At 35.6% G+C, this 17,087-nt stretch overlaps 2 protein-coding genes across 2 annotated transcripts in view; one reads left to right on the top strand and one right to left on the bottom strand.

Moving 5' to 3' along the window:
• The window catches only part of ddx1 (DEAD (Asp-Glu-Ala-Asp) box helicase 1), an 8,608-nt gene extending 1,785 nt beyond the window's left edge, over positions 1–6,823 (bottom strand). The window contains exons 1-21 of the mRNA XM_016496324.1: positions 6,734–6,823; positions 6,570–6,621; positions 6,400–6,463; positions 6,292–6,321; positions 6,029–6,125; positions 5,416–5,463; positions 5,193–5,276; positions 5,028–5,111; positions 4,854–4,930; positions 4,709–4,781; positions 4,067–4,143; positions 3,858–3,972; positions 3,629–3,767; positions 3,472–3,532; positions 2,363–2,461; positions 2,027–2,116; positions 1,757–1,945; positions 1,606–1,657; positions 1,313–1,459; positions 1,133–1,221; positions 1,028–1,100 (exon numbers count right to left, since the gene is read on the bottom strand). Of these exons, the coding sequence (XP_016351810.1) occupies positions 1,028–1,100; positions 1,133–1,221; positions 1,313–1,459; positions 1,606–1,657; positions 1,757–1,945; positions 2,027–2,116; positions 2,363–2,461; positions 3,472–3,532; positions 3,629–3,767; positions 3,858–3,972; positions 4,067–4,143; positions 4,709–4,781; positions 4,854–4,930; positions 5,028–5,111; positions 5,193–5,276; positions 5,416–5,463; positions 6,029–6,125; positions 6,292–6,321; positions 6,400–6,463; positions 6,570–6,621; positions 6,734–6,749 (1,756 nt within the window). The 5' untranslated portion in view covers positions 6,750–6,823. The remainder of the gene's footprint in view (positions 1–1,027; positions 1,101–1,132; positions 1,222–1,312; positions 1,460–1,605; positions 1,658–1,756; positions 1,946–2,026; positions 2,117–2,362; positions 2,462–3,471; positions 3,533–3,628; positions 3,768–3,857; positions 3,973–4,066; positions 4,144–4,708; positions 4,782–4,853; positions 4,931–5,027; positions 5,112–5,192; positions 5,277–5,415; positions 5,464–6,028; positions 6,126–6,291; positions 6,322–6,399; positions 6,464–6,569; positions 6,622–6,733) is intronic.
• Positions 6,824–6,930: 107 nt separating this feature from the next.
• Positions 6,931–17,087, top strand: part of nbas (NBAS subunit of NRZ tethering complex) — a 158,103-nt gene continuing 147,946 nt past the window's right edge. Inside the window, exons 1-9 of the mRNA XM_016496323.1 lie at positions 6,931–7,152; positions 7,536–7,587; positions 8,520–8,556; positions 9,056–9,133; positions 9,740–9,787; positions 10,204–10,247; positions 14,080–14,213; positions 14,928–15,061; positions 16,967–17,065. Coding sequence (XP_016351809.1) covers positions 7,060–7,152; positions 7,536–7,587; positions 8,520–8,556; positions 9,056–9,133; positions 9,740–9,787; positions 10,204–10,247; positions 14,080–14,213; positions 14,928–15,061; positions 16,967–17,065 — 719 coding nt within the window. The 5' untranslated portion in view covers positions 6,931–7,059. The remainder of the gene's footprint in view (positions 7,153–7,535; positions 7,588–8,519; positions 8,557–9,055; positions 9,134–9,739; positions 9,788–10,203; positions 10,248–14,079; positions 14,214–14,927; positions 15,062–16,966; positions 17,066–17,087) is intronic.

Genomic DNA, 17,087 nt, shown 5'->3' with positions numbered 1-17,087 from the left:
ATGATATATATATATATATATATATATATATATATATATACACACACACAAATTTAAATTTGATTCCAGTTTTTCTTTACCTTGAATTGCTCCAAGTTATATTTGCGCTCATTTGGTTTCCTGTCACCATGAAGACAGACACAAGAAAACGGGTGTCCTTTCTTGTCTGGACCTGTAGGAAAAGCCAAATGTTTGCATCTAGACTTGATCATATATAATGGCTGTTAGATAACGAAGCTAAAAGCCCGAGCTGTGTGCCTCACCTCCTCCCTGTTTGATGAAGTACTGCTCCAGATTGTCACAGTCGATCTTTGTCCTGCAAAAGATGATGGCCTGATCCATCTTATGCTCCTTAATGGCTCTGATCGCATACTCTCCCTTCAGAATCTTAATGGCCTCTGACCACATCTCTGATAAAGCCATATAACATGATTCACTGCAAGACCTTTATATCAGACCAAGTCAAAGTCCTTTTGAATTGTTCACAATTGATAATATGAGCCTAGAAATATTCAGATTTTTCACCATGATGTTCTTAATGGCTGGCTATTCTTACCTGAAGTGTTGGCTCCAGGTCGTGTGTCATCCTTGGCATGAACTTCATCAGTCTGTGAAAACACAACATCGGTGATTTAGACTTTTCCGACATTCCGGAGTTTAAAACGGCAGAATGAAGTGAGATCTTTGCTAGTGTTAAATATATGTACCCTAATGTGGTTTTTCAACAGTTTCTCCCAAATTCGGTCTTTTTTTGGGTTGACTGGCACCACCACGTGATGGACCGTTTCTGGTACAGAATCTTCTCCCTTCAGATCCACCCATGTGGGGAAATGCATGATCTTCTCTGAGAGCTTCTTCACATCGAATGAGTGCAGTGTAGCGGAGCAAACTATCACCTACAACACATACAGTAATTAATTCATTAAGAACTGCAGCTGACAACTCTATAATCAGTCATTAAAAAATATATATATTTCACACCATTGTGAAGGTAAATTCATTAAACTGAGAAATTTTTCTTTCTTACCATAAGGAACGCCACGAATATCAATTCCTCTAGCAGCCACATCTGTGCAAATCAGAAACTTCACTTCCTGTTTCTAAAGTAAGGATGATGAAAGGATACTTCAACAGATTGCTCCAAGTTATATTTGCGCTCATTTGGTTTCCTGTCACCATGAAGACAGACACAAGAAAACGGGTGTCCTTTCTTGTCTGGACCTGTAGGAAAAGCCAAATGTTTGCATCTAGACTTGATCATATATAATGGCTGTTAGATAACGAAGCTAAAAGCCCGAGCTGTGTGCCTCACCTCCTCCCTGTTTGATGAAGTACTGCTCCAGATTGTCACAGTCGATCTTTGTCCTGCAAAAGATGATGGCCTGATCCATCTTATGCTCCTTAATGGCTCTGATCGCATACTCTCCCTTCAGAATCTTAATGGCCTCTGACCACATCTCTGATAAAGCCATATAACATGATTCACTGCAAGACCTTTATATCAGACCAAGTCAAAGTCCTTTTGAATTGTTCACAATTGATAATATGAGCCTAGAAATATTCAGATTTTTCACCATGATGTTCTTAATGGCTGGCTATTCTTACCTGAAGTGTTGGCTCCAGGTCGTGTGTCATCCTTGGCATGAACTTCATCAGTCTGTGAAAACACAACATCGGTGATTTAGACTTTTCCGACATTCCGGAGTTTAAAACGGCAGAATGAAGTGAGATCTTTGCTAGTGTTAAATATATGTACCCTAATGTGGTTTTTCAACAGTTTCTCCCAAATTCGGTCTTTTTTTGGGTTGACTGGCACCACCACGTGATGGACCGTTTCTGGTACAGAATCTTCTCCCTTCAGATCCACCCATGTGGGGAAATGCATGATCTTCTCTGAGAGCTTCTTCACATCGAATGAGTGCAGTGTAGCGGAGCAAACTATCACCTACAACACATACAGTAATTAATTCATTAAGAACTGCAGCTGACAACTCTATAGTAAGTAGAAATCTAGCGCTTTGATCACCTGCAGTCTTTTGCCGTCTGAAGTAACCTGTGGGATCTGGTTGTAGATCCTCATGATGAAGTCAGTGTAGCCAGCTGTGAGGAGTCCATCCTGAACACATTTATTCAGCCAGAAATTACAAAGGTTTTTTCTTTTTTTTGCACTTTCCCATATGTTCAGATAGATTTAACCCACAATCTTGATGATGATAGACATTTGTTTGTTTTTTTACAAATTGAGGTATTTACAGTGAAATCAACAACTTGTCACAAATGCTGTCAACAGAACTTGTAGTTAAGCCAGAGCATTCCTTTAATGTAAAACTGTACAGAGCATGAATGTAAGTGTTCAACATACACACTCATCCAGCACCAGGAAGCGGACTTGGGAAAGATCCAGCTTTCCTGTGGATATGAGATCATCCAGTCTGCCTGGGGTCCCAACCACAATATCAACCTAAAAGGACAATAATAAAAAAAAAAAGTATAAACACAGAAAGATGCATAGTATTATAAACTTTGTTTAATGTTCTGTATTATGGTCTTGGACAGGAGTCTTAAATCACTATCGAGAGAGAGAGAGAGAGAGAGAGAGAGAGAGAGAGAGAGAGAGAGAGAGAGAGCGAGAGAGAGCGAGAGGGTTACATATTGTATCAAATTAAGTGTTGCCTTATTAAAACTGGTCTGTGATAACTTTTGTATTTTAACATTATTTGAATTGATATTTTGGTTACAATGCTATCAAATAATCATTATTGTACATACTTGTTTACTGAAGTTATATCTATATAATTTAATATTTAATTTTATAAACTAACATTCAAAACTGTGGGGTCAGTAAGATTTTTAAAAATGTTTTTGAAAGAAGTCTTTTATGCTCATCTAGTCTTCATTTATTTGATCAAAATACAGTACAAAATTAATATTATGAAATATCATTACAATTTAAAATACCTGTTTTCTATGTCAATAGGTTTTAAAGTATAATTTATTCCTGTGATGGCAAAGCTACATTTTCAGCAGTCATTACTTCAGTCTTCTTCAGTGTCACATGATCCTTCAGAAATCATTCAGAAATCTGATTTGGTCCTCAAGAACATTTCTTATTATCAATGTTGAAAACAGTTGTGCTGCTTAATATTTTAATTGAGAATGTTTTGTAATATTTTGTATTTTTTTGGTGTTATTTTTGTTCAGGATTCGATTAATAGAAAGTGCAAAAGTACAGGATCTATTTGTAACATTATAAATGTCTTTACTGTCACTTTTGATGAATTTTATGCATCTTTGATGAATAAAAGTATTAAGTAATAAAAGTATAAGAAATCTTCAACCCCAGACTTTTGAATGCTAGTGTATATTTTAATTTAGCTTTAGCATTAAAGATAACTTAGTATATTTTCACAAAATAATATTTTGACATCAAAAAATAATAAAAGACCCCATGTTTAAGATTTGTACACTTACTCCACTTTCTAAAATGGAGAGCTGCTCTTTAGCAGCCACTCCTCCGATGATCAGAAGATCCCTGCAATAACATCATGACGTTCAGTTAACTCCAAATCCCTCTGCAGACACTACAATAATGAAACTCACTGCAGCTCTTCTGTTACTCTCAGCTCACCTCAGTTTGGGGTTATCAACATATTTCTTGAACTGGTTGACATTATTGAGGGTTTGTTCAGCTAGCTCTTTAGACGGCTCAATGATGAGAGATCTGGGGGCGTTAGAACTGGATTTGACCTGACTCACTTTAGCACTGCCTGAGGACAAATACACATCACAGACAGAATGCAAGAAACATTAATACAAGCCCTGCAGGCAGTGAAAAATGAATGTGATTTGAAGCTCACCTGTCTGGCTGGATTTGACCACATGACAGTCTGAAGCCTGGTTCAGGGCCACATATCCATCTTTAGGTTGGTTTTTGAAAGGTTCATCACCAAAGTTGAATTTCAGTTCAGCATTCTGGGTTTGATTGACACAAACACACATTTTCAGAAAAGCTGTTTTGTAAGACAAATGTTACGTAGCAACAACAAGCTGTGTATATGTCAGATACCTTCAGCACACAGGAAGCAAAGAAGGCCTGGTTTTTCAGCTGTGAAGGGATCTCAAAAGCCAGACCCAGATCATTACCTGCGAAAGACAAACAGGAATCAGTTACAGCGGCTCCCATTTGCATTAGGGCTGCACTATATACTGATATTAAAACGAATATTGTGGTACATTTATAGAGGTACACTACTATTGAAAAATTTGGGGTTGGTAAGATTTTTCTCTTATGCTCACCATTTATTCAATTTTATTTGAAACAGTTGTGCCTTTTAATATTTTTGTGGAAACAGTGATACATTTTTTTCAGGATTATTTGAATTAAAATAAAATACAAAAAAAAGCATCTGAAATAGACCTTGAAGTATTTGAAATAGAATTTGTATTTGAAATAGAACTCTTCTGTAACACTTTAAATATCCTTACTATCACATTTGATACATTTATTTCATCCTTGTTGAATAAAAGCATTAGTTAGTTAGTTAATATATATCTTACTTGCTCAGTAAGGTAGTGTATAACATTATTTTATCTAATCTGGATGACAATTCAGCATAGCTCTGCATAGTGTGACGACATGCTTAAATTAAATTAAATCAAATCATTCACTAAAACCATTACAAAGGCATATGTTAAAAACAAGCCTTACCATTTTTGGAGAATGACATTTGGCCTTTATCCGGATCTACGTAGCATCCGATGGTGTCGTGCATAGTGAACTCCTAGAAAAGGCATAAATCATGTCAATCTACCAAAACTTGAGTGTCAAATCAAATATCCTTGTCATACCTTACCTCTCCATAACTATCAAACTGCTTATTGTGAGATTTCTTTCCAGTTCCTCCGAAGCCAAATCCATATTTGTCTGTTCCTAAGAGATTGTAAAAACAGAATACCAAACATTCTTATTACTGAAGTAATGACATGGAGTTGACAGATCAGTGTAATGAGGTTGTACTAAAACATACCCAAGTCCAGTGATGCCTGGGCAGTAGACCAGCCCACCCTGCACAGCCCTTGATCGTGACAGGTTACTTCATAATAATACTTCCCTAGAGAAAAATCAGCAGAATAAATCCCAGGAATCCGTAGGTTTTGGGAAGAAACAAAACACAAAATAGATGTTCTCTTACCTTTTGTGACAGCTTTGGTGGAACGACAGCCATGCCACTCTTTGAATTCTCTGCTCTGACAGCACAGGCCATCTGCACCAATAGCTGAAGGAGAAAAGCCAAAATGTAATATAATAATATTGTTGCAACAAAGTAGTTGAAATAAGCTTCCCGAATCACAATGAAAAGTTCAGAATGAAACCAGGCTAGGCCTTTCACATATATATGAGTGTTAAATACTTACCAAATGCAGGACTTCTGTCATAGGGGTTCATCTGCCATTTATTGAAAACTGGAATGGACAAGAAATCCAAAAGGAACAATCAATAAATCAAAACCAAAAAAATTATCTTTTGAGAGCAAATGTCTGGAAAGTAGTTTCTGAAATAAAATCCTCTATATCTAGCAGTCTCAATATACTTCAGACAAGGAGGTAAAGTAGATGCTATTGTTTTCTGATGAATGCATTTCTTTTTCTGTCTTTTTTAAGTATTATTTATATACTATTATAGTATTTATTAATATTTTGAATTCGATTTTATTTTTAATTGTAGTTTAAGTTTTCATAATTTTGTTGTCATTTGATTTATTTATTTACATTTCTATTTAGCTTTAATTTACTTTTATTTCAGTTTTAATAATTTCAGTACCTCAACTTATTTCAATTAGTTGCCAAGCCAACATTTGTACTTATAAAACATTGTACTGTGCTGTGTTCAAAAGGGAAAAATCCCAGGGAAAAATAGGAATGTATCGCCATCCTGTAGTAATTCTTACCCATGGAACATCAATGTAAACGAAGACCGGCTATATACATAAATGTGTTAAATGCTGATATATAGATGAAGGTTTAATACCTGCTCCTCCTGTCTTAACAGCACTGCGTCCCTTCTTCCCCTCCTGCTGGTCTTTAAGGGTCTCATAGACTATCTGGATAACTGGAATACTGAAGGCCTACAAGACCACATTGATTTTGTGTTCACATTTCACTGCTCCTTTATATATAAAATACACTTCTGATGTGTGTCATCACAAATGTTTTTATGGTCAAATACAAAGACACAGAAAACCCAACACTGCGCTAATCAGCAATTATTAATGTCTACGGTTGCACACTTACTCCAGTTTTTCCGCTCCCAGTCTCAGCAGCCTGTAAACACAAACACACAGGTGAGCACAGAGGTGGTGATCATGCACAAACAGACACTGCGCTGGATAGGGATCTCACCATGAGCACGTCTCCTCCGCCCAGAATCAGTGGGATAGATTCGGCCTGAATGTCTGTTGGCAACCTGAAAGAGAGGGTCAAACCATTAACTACTTTAATAATGCACAGATAACTAACTTATTAATGCATTTATGATGTGTATAAGAACCAGGAGAGACTGTCTAACTCACAGCCAGTCCATTTCTTCCACCGCCTGTGCAATTTCAGGCATCACTCCCATTTCTATAAAGCAAAACGAAAAGATATCAAGATCGCAAATAGTTAAACCACACTCAATATATAACTAAATACATATTCTTATAGTTTTGCTAAAATGTTGACAGGTAAATCTCACCGCCAAACGCTGCCATGGTGTCAAACTCCTGCGAGTGTCTCCACCGGATGTAACGTGTGCTGGTTTCTGTTTTGGCAGAGTGCTACATAAAAAAACGGTCCGTGCGGATTATGCTTCCGCGCTTCAGTTCCGCTGAACTTGTTTTTATTAACAAAAGAGATAAAAGGTTAATTTTACCACCTAGAGCGACAAAAAATAATAAAACCATGTTTTAGGAACAGATACGTTTAGAAAACAACCTATAGATAATCAGTCGTAATATATGAAAGATAATCGGTACATTAATATGTACCTCGCAGACCGCCGTAGTGTGACGTGGAGAAAACATGGCAGGTGATATAATTCTAGAAGACGAAGAGGAGAATATTTTATATGATTTACTTATTAACACAGAATGGCCACCCGAAACAGATACGCAGGTTTGTCTAAATATACGCACTTTCTTTGACTAAATGATTATTTGCACCCGATATTAAAATAATACATGTAATTAAGCAGATCAGTTCTGCGCAAGTTATTATAAGCCACGTATCCAAGTTCATCATCATCCAGGGTTTATTTTCTTGGTAATATGATTATGTAATAAATACCATTATGATGACTTGCAACTCCTATATATCCTATATATATATATATATATATATATATATATATATATTATATATAATTTTTTTTTCGGTTTATTGTCAAATATAATCACCAGCTGCAGTTTTGAGGAGCAGGTTCAAGTTCAAACTTCGGCTGATGACCGCTGCTAAAAACAGTCTGTGAGATCATTCGTTAGTTTGTGTTTGATTTTCAGCTGCGTGGACTGAAGGAACACAACTCCTCAATCGTTGCAAAGGCAGTAACAGGTATGAAGTGCAGACATGAGACGCAGCACGTGCAAATGTTTGCAAGATGCCATTTTTCGTCATGCATACCGAATATGTCTCAAAAGTTAGGTAAAACGTGACTGTAATTTCTTGGTAGGCAGCTCACGTGTTTCTTTCCAAAGCAGCTTTACAGAGAACAGTGTATCAGTATGAATGTGTTTATTTGACAGATATGTTTACTCAAGGTAATATAAACTCCATCTGAATAATATACGACCTAATCACATCTTATTTAGCAATTTTAGTCCAAATCAAGTTGCTTATAAATCTACTTAAGTCAGATTATTTGTGTTTTAAGTGTGGATTCTGGGGGTTAGTTTGTTTTTACACGTGAGAAATAATTGAAATGCTTATGCACTTAATTTTTAATACAACAACTTTCCATTCAAATAATGCCTTGTTTTGTAGTTTTAAGATGATTTACTCATTCAGAGTTATTTTAGAATTAGTTATATATAATTGTAGGTATATTAATATTTTGAATTAGCATTTTTAATATATACGTCATTTGCGTTTTAGGGTAAGTTTTTGTATTTTTTTTATGAGCCTTTGTCATTATTATTTTTTTTTGATGTTTCTATATAATGTTCTATATAATGTTTCTATTTTTATAACTTTAGTACTTATTTACTTTGATACATTTTTGGTACTTTAGTATTTTTTTTTGTTGTTGTTGTTAGTTGCCAATGTAACAGTTTTCATTTTTCATTTGATTTGTTTTTATATTTATATTTTCAGTTTTATTTCAATTGCCAAAATTTTTTTTTTAATAGTTTTAGTTAAAAACAACAACAACACTGATTATATGCAAAGTCTATATAAGCTGAATTGCATTACCCCAACAATTGCATTGCTGCCTTAACATGGTTGTGAGATTATTGAATAATAGTCAAAATATTGTGTCTTTACAGGGCCCTTCAGGTTTATTCTGCACTACCTTTGGTACAGGTGAGATATTGTCTCTGCTTTTTGTATTTACAGTGAAGTATACAGTAGCTGTGTATTTAGAATTGGAAATACAGTAGATAGTGATTCTCCCATATTTAAATAATTAGATATGATGATATTACACCACATACAATATCTTTCAAAAGTTTAGGGTCAATAAAATGTTTAAATGTTCTTAAAACATGTTTCTAATGCTCACCAAGGCTGCATGTATTTGATCAAAAAGAGAGTAAAAATTATTAAAATTGTTATTATCTATTTTAATATATTTTAAAATGTAATTTATTCCTGTGATAGCAAAGCTGAATTTTCAGCAGCCATTACTCCAGTCTTCAGTTCTTAAAAAATCTTTCTGACCTCAAACTTTTGAATGTCTGTGTATATCTTTACTATAGAAAGCAAACAAAGTACCTAGTTATTCTCAGTAGTCAGTACCTGTAAAATTTCAGCAGCTGTTAGTGTTTGTGTGTGAGTCTCTGTACTTTTTTCTGTATTTCAGCCCCTCCAGTTCAACTCTGCCACCTGGACTGGTTCGCCTTGCAACCAAACAGTTGAACTGGCAATTGGTGCTGGCAAGGTAATACCATCAGTTTTACTGTATATACCATACAGACATACTGTATAAAAGCTTTTCAGAGAGTTTGAGTTAGTCTATTCCAGGCAGGTTCTGGCAGGTTCATTCACAGTGTGAAAAGCTCTTTTGCACTTGATGCATCGGCATTTGCTGTATATTGATCATCCACACCTTATTGACTCTGCATTACTAAAGTGTATGCTGTGTCTCACCAAAAAATCATTGTATTTTGCCCCTAATTTAGACTCTAAAGTTGTTTTAGGTTAATTTTAACTGCAACAACACTGTTTTCTTGGTTTCGTTTGTGTGTTTTGGTTCTTGCTGTGAGAGATCCAAATTTAATTAAACGTCTGTTTGTGGATGCAAGCCATGTAATCTCAATCAAACTCATTTTTTTCCCTTCACTGTTCTTCTTGTTCCTGCCAGTTATCTAGTTATGCAAAACAGTGCAATACAAGCAGAGACAGCGAGCTTTAATTAGCTATTGATTTCCAGATGGAAGACAACACTCTCTGTGTTAGAAATGTTTATTTTTGGCCCCACGTTTGCTTACACAGTCATTCTGTCTTCTTTTCTCCCATTTTGTTTATTTATTTTTTCCCCATCCAGTAATGGGAAGCTTCTGGCTGTGGTTCAGGACCAATGCGTGGAAATTAGGTAATTCTGCACATTGATTGGAAATGTTTGCCCTTTCTATAATTGGTTAATTTTTCACCCTCTTGTCTCAGGGGCTGTTCAGCTGAGCAAAGCTACTTCTGAGATTGATGATTTGGTGCAGATGATGTATTTTTAAACATTTGTATGTGTTTTCATGTACAATTCCGTTTCAGTGGGTGTGATTTATTTTGCTTAGCACCAGCTAATCCGCTCGCGCAGAAATGAAAGTGTCATGCTTCAGGGTCTAAGTAATTCCCAGCCTGAAATTCTGAAAACAACCTCTAAATTGGTTAATCTAAAAAAATCTATATTTTTTTCCACATTCTCCTATATTTACTTACTGAGGCTGATGGGAACTCAAAACACTCATATGTGATTATCAAAACGCTTCTAATGGGCTTCTTGCTGTCTTTTAGGTCAGCTAGAGATGACTTTGGATCCATCAAAGGAAAATGCCAAGGTACAGTAAACATTTTGTTTTGTGGTTATGCCAGGCTATTTCCCCAGATTTTCAACAAAATTAGTAGCATATAGCAGAAAGTTTCTGTGAATTTTGACGTTCTCAGCAAATATTTGCTGATTTAATTGGAACTTAATACCATTATAAACCTTTTCAGACTGGTTCATGAATATTAATTAGGTGACGTATATGGTGTGTGTGTGTGTGTGTGTGTGTGTATATATATATATATATATATATATATATATATATATACACACACGCACACACATTTATATTTATTCTCCCTATCTTTGATTGCCGTTTCAAAGATTGAAATCTGCCGCTTTGAGTTTCCAGTCTTTGGTTAAATAGGCTGTTTTACGTGTTATTCTCTTCCCTGCTCTATATTTTTCATAGCTTTAGATTTGTGTTGAATTTTTTATGAGCAATATCATTCAGAGACTAGGCCTGCAGACATGCAAGTCTGCTTTCAATTCACTTTCATTCTTACTGTCTTAGTTCATTTCAGTTCATTTCATGGAGATTTGCATTCAGCCAATATTTTCTATAAAGGCAGAATTTCCAGTGGTGTGAAGTATGTGTCATGGATGTGTTTGATTGGCATAGTCTTTTTTTATGCTCTATATTCACGCTTCTTTCTTTCCTCTCTCGTCTTGTGCAACAGAATGTGATGTTTTATATGTACCAGATAAATGTGTGTTCTGTGGTCTAACCCTAATGGGAATGCTTTCCTCGTCTCTACATGTAAGAGTCAGTGCATATACATTCTCAGTCATTCATTAAGAAGTCATCTGTGCATAAATGAATGATGTGTGAGTTAAGAGCATTAGACGAGAAAGAAAAATAATAAGCAGCGATATGTGTCTATAGTAAATTAAAACTGATTTATGCTGTCGGTTATGTCTATGAAGTTGAACCATCATTTTCTACGTTCTTGTCAGTTGCAGATAGGCAGGACATTAGGGTGAATGGTATTTCTACTCTAAATATAAAAAATATTTATATAAAAATAAATACTGATAACCAGTAAATGGCTGATATTAAAACTTGATACTAAATAATAAAAAATATATAATAATAATAATAATAATAATAAAATACTATATAAATTAACAATAAAACATAGTTTAAAAAATTCATTAGTACAGGTGAATTTAGGCATAATATTATAATGTACACTGTACAGTATTATGAATGCTTTTGGTGTTAAATTATGGCAAAGGTAATCTAATTGAAGTAATCCATTAAATGTCCAATATTGGCTGATATGAAAAATTGTAAGTAATATCAGTTTTTAGCCACTAATAATGTACCCATAAATGATGCATCCCTAACACAAATCTGTGTATTGCTGCATGAGTCATCAGTAATTTTGGTCCAGGAATAGAAAAATGGACAAGCAGATGACGTGATTGATGACATGACTCCTGTCATATGATGTCACTACCAAATGGTTAATAATTCAAAAGGGAATATAAGCCGGCACAGACCATTACAGATCAGCAGCATTCAGCCCAGTTGGTTACAATAAATGGCTGCTCTGCTTTGCGTCCAAATGCAATTTGCGAGTCCCTCAGGTTTGTTTCTTGTTGCGAGAGCTTAAAGTGACTCAGCGGTCTTTACGTTTTCACTCTCAGGGAGACATTTTTATATCATGTACGCACTCAACCGGGTGGCTTTGCTGACCTCGCATATTTCCTTTCTCAAAAAAAAGCGCTCTGTTTTCCCCCTCTTTTTTGTATTTAAAGGGGTCATATGATGCTGCTAAAAAGAACATTATTTTGTGTATTTGGTGTAATGAAATGTGTTTATGTGGTTTAAGGTTCAAAAAACACATTATTTTCCACATACTGTACATTATTGTTTCTCCTCTATGCCCCGCCTTTCTGAAATGTGTCGATTTTTACAAAGCTCATCGTTCTGAAAAAGCGAGGTGTGCTGTGATTGGCCAACTCTTAACTTTTATAAAGAATATCTCTTTGGATCTGAGGCTTTAGTCTTTGCAACTTTACAGATCTTTATGCACCAAGAGCTTGTACCACTCCAAAGAGAAAGGAAAAATTGAAATCGCATCATATGACCCCTTTAAATTAGATTTACGGTGTGCGAATCTGCTCAGATAGCATACAGTACACTCATCCCACAAATTCAGGCATATTGGCCCCGGCGTTCATCTTAGATTAATTAGCTTTTAACAGCTGAGAGGTGATTTATGGACCCTGCTTAAGTGTTTCCCCTACCGATATTTATCTTGCTAAGTGCCACCGTTCATTGTGAATTATTGAATCTCTCTCTCCCGATATTTCTGTGCATTTCTACCTGAATCGAAATCGCCAGCTTGCGTTTCTCAGGTTCCATCACCTCAGGGGTTGGATTGATGATAAGGTTGCTATGGCAACTGCTTGCTTCAGGGGTTGGATTGATGATAAGGTTGCTATGGCAACCGCTTGCTTTGATGTGCGCTGTTTCTTGGTGTGCGTCTGATCTCAGCGGTGCAGCTTGGACCAAAGCCAAAATGTTTTTAATCAAAGGTCTGCTTTATTAACCCCCTCCTGTCTGATGAACGGTGGTTGGATGGTCTCGGTCTGTAGTCTGCAGGAGGCTGTGGGGATGAAACCGTTGCTAGGCCCTGAAGCTGTTGTATCATGCGGCTGGTGTTTAAGTGTTACTTTAGTGTTTAAGCGTACAGATTTTATCACGCTGGGCTTTTGAGCCTTAATTGAAAACCTAGGGCTCATCCCGCACCGAATCAGGTGCTGTTTGACTGCAGTGAACGGTTTGATGGCTGATCACTCTGTGTTTTCCTCACTGTTGACAGTGGAGGTCGTTAAAACAAAATTTAGCTTGGCCTCACAGGCCGATGCTGAATTGACTTTTTTTTTTTTTTAAAACAGTCCCATTTTTATTGATTTTTCATCCACCTGAAATATATGAGCACCTGTTTAGCAGACAGACGAGGAGAGAGATGGAGTACAACTGAGTACAGATGTCAGTAGAATGAATCTATTTATAATCTAATTATAATATATAAATCTATTTTGACAGTTTTCTTTTCCTGATTTCTTACTTTATTCAAAATTACATAAAAAATACTGTTCATACTGTACATATAGGGACTTGAATACACCTCTTTTTCAACATGTTTTTAATTTGTGTTTGAAATTAGAATAATTAAAATATTTTAACATCTTATTAATATAACTGCTTGTTTACACAGTTTGGGGTCAGTAAGGTGTATATATTTTATTTTATTATTTTTAACATATTGTTCTTTTGAACTTTCTATTAATAAATGAATCCTGAGAAAGGTGTCACTGTTTTCACAAAAATATAAAGCAGCACAATTGTTTTCAACATTGATAATAACCAGAAATGTTTCTTGAGCACCAAATCTTCATATTAGAATCATTTCTGGATCATGTGATGCTGAAGACTGGAGTAATGGCTACTGAAAATTCAGCTTTGCCATCACATGAATAAATACATTTTTATTTTAAAATGTATTCAAATTATTTGAAATTGTAAGAATATAATATTTCACAATATTAAAGTTTTTTTGATATATGTATGCATGTATGTATATTTATACACGCACACACACACACACACACACACACACACACATATATACAGTAGTCAACATTTGAAGTGGATCACACAAGAACGGGTATTGTTTTGGTTTTAGGACAACTTTGATGAAAGGATTTCAAATGTTGACTACTGTATTTTTTTTTTTTTTTTAAAAACGTTGACAAAAAAAATCTTACTGTCCCCAAAATTTTAAACCGTAGTTTCCAAATCCAACGTTATTTTCTCCTTCCTTCTGCAGTACCCAAGGATCCAAACCCTCACTGGCGCAGGGTCACGTGGAGTCATGACTGTGCTCTTCTGGCATACGCTGACAGCACCGGTACGGTCCGAGTCTTTGACCTGATGGGCAGCGAGCTCTTCATTATACCACCGGTATGTCACTCATACTGTCCTTCTGTGTTTCTCACCTCCTGTCATTCTCTCTCTCTCACACTCTTACTCTACTGACATTGGTTCCACTTTCCGCGCACAGTAACTTTTTTTGTGCACAGTAAGAACACTCTTCTATTTCAGTATAAGTGATAGCTGTAATGACTGGCTCCTAATGACTGAATTTCAGGCTTGTTTGCGTTGCCCTCTGGCTTTTTGCGCTGCTTGGCTCTTCTTTCATTCTCTTGCTCTTTCTCTGTCTGTAGGCCTGATCCTCTCGAGAGGGGCCTTTCCCCACTCTGTTGCCCAAGCAAGGAACACATTTTCTGGTTCCCTTCAGCTCTAAGCCCCCAATGCACTTGAAGGACATTTTCTGCAGAATTTTTCTATCAGAAAGGCAGCTCTCTTGCCCCTTTTACCTTTTCAAATCCCCCCTCATCCCCCCTCTGCATTTCTTTTGATTGCACTGCTAGTGAGGTCTCAGTCAGTCTATTGCTGTCTTTTCTCTCTCTCTTTCTCTATCATGCTGGTTCTCATCCTCCCCCGCATTACTCTACACTCTTCCATCTCTCTGTCAGAAACTATTAGTTTAGTCTCACAAGATGCCCTCTCTCTGTAACAGAGTCTGAGTGTGTAATGACCTGCACACTCCATATATTTTTGTCACTTTCAAACTCTGCTTCCAACTCTACCTCATCTTTTTTGATGTCTCTCTAGGCTATGAGCTTCCCGGGAGATTTTAGCTATGCAGCAGCCGGCCTGATGTTCTTGGAATACACCGCCAGTGCCCAGTGGTCAGCGGAGCTGCTGGTGATCACCTACAGCGGTCAGCTCAAGAGTTACCTAGTCAGGTACTTGTAGAGCAAGGTTGTCATTTTATACTAAGACAAAACTCTTGATTGATTGTTTAAAAAATATGTTTGTGGATTGAAATAAAATAATGCAAAGCAAACAAAAACTGAAATGAAACAAAAAGTAAAAGTGGGTTAAAAACGAACTGAAATTAAAAAGTAATCATCAAAATAAATACTTAATAATAAAATAATTTAAAAAATCATACCTATATTTTATATATTAAAATGATACACAATATATATTTATAACATAATTAAATAAAGATGTATAATGTGTAATTCTACATACATATACAAAAAACATATATAATATAAAAATTATATATAATATTTTATTAAACAACTATTCAATTTGTTGATTATCTATTTATTTTATTTAAAACCACTGTTGTTTTTTTGTATTATATTATTTGTATATGTATATATAATTATACATTATACATTTGTATTTAATATATATTCAAATATATATTAACTACACCCAAACTACAATGTAAATTATATTTGTAATTAATAATATTTATATAATAATATTAAATATGAAAATCTCAAACTATATTAATGTTGTTGGAGAGTAACCTGTTCATGCAAAGATAGTCGTTTTGGAACACAGAAAATTATATCATATGATACATGAAATAGCCAAGAGAGTCAGAGAAGTGGGTTAAAGGTTTATGAGTGTCTGCTGAGAAAGCACAAACCTGATCTTTAGACAACATTCTCAAGGACCATCTGATGCACATTGCAGACAAAAATGCTAAGAGTTTGCCAATATGGTAGGCTAGAATCTAAATGGATGGGTTTGTTATTTTTTGGCCTGGTGTTTAAATCCTAAAGTTGCAATGGGGGCCAGACTTTGTGCCAATCATCAAAAGTTTGAGAGGACATGGCAGGATAAGAAAGTGTTAATCTTTCTCACGGTGTTGTTTAAGGAGTGTTATGGGATGTTAGATAAGAGTATTTGTGTCGTAATACATGGATCAAATATTGAAAGATTGGAACAAGGCCACCAGAGAGGATTTCGATGATTCAGATACTTGGCGATCCTCTCTAATTCCCTCTGACTCTTTCAGGGCCAGAAATTCTGCAACTAAACCCAAAAGCCTGCGTTATTTGTTTATCTCTGTACTGAGGGGGAGGCTTAGCTTTGAGTATTAATGAGATTGCCTGCAGTTTCCAATTTGTAATTCTTTGTTTAATCAGTCAGCTCAAGTTTTCAAAGTTTCCATCGTCTGTCTGCGAGAGTAATGGCAGATGAAACGATCTGCTTCATTCTCCTCAACTTTGCTGTAGGCTTTGAAGCCCCAAAGAAAGCTTTTTCTCGTTCTCTCCCTCATGTTGTTGAATGGAAGTGTTTGCAGTAGCATTACTTTGAGGAAGTTTTCAAAGTCATTTAGAAATGTTGGACGAAATGGTTCTTTCAAGAGAATTTCTGACACAAAGCTCCTTAGGAAACCATATTCTCACTCAATTCTTAAGAAATCAGAGATTGTATTTGCCCTTCGCTCTTTGAAACCGTTCAAACTTGCAAACTTCAATTGCCATTCTAATCAAGACAGCTAAGCAATGCACACATCCTACTGTAATTGTTTGCGCTAAATTAACTGTGCAAGTTTAAAAAAAATGTAGTTTTACATTTTGTTTGCTAAACATTAAATGGAAACATTTTTTATTTTATTTCTTTTCATTTCATTTTGGACCAGTGAAAATGTTGGACAACAGTTGGCCTGACTAGGTAATCTAAAACCATTATTGTTGAGCCTTTGTCTAATTGATTATTCTTTTGAACAGTGTCTTATTCAGTATTCTTATTCAAAAAAATGTAACAGTTTTATTCATCTGGCCTGGTAATGACTATTATAATGTTGATTTATTGATTTCCTGTTCCTATTTTGCTCCCAGTGTTGGAACCAATCAGGGTTTTCAAGAGAATCACACCTTCAGTTTTTCCGCCCACTATTCCAATGGCATTACCACAGCAATATATCATCCTGGCCACAGGTGAGACCCCCATCTAGAAGCT

This window comes from Sinocyclocheilus anshuiensis, unplaced genomic scaffold (assembly GCF_001515605.1).
Source record: "Sinocyclocheilus anshuiensis isolate Anshui unplaced genomic scaffold, SAMN03320099.WGS_v1.1 scaffold306, whole genome shotgun sequence".
NCBI classification, from domain to species: Eukaryota; Metazoa; Chordata; class Actinopteri; order Cypriniformes; family Cyprinidae; genus Sinocyclocheilus; species Sinocyclocheilus anshuiensis.
The sequence above is the reverse complement of the archived record's forward strand: the minus strand, read 5'-3'. Positions and strand labels throughout refer to the sequence as shown.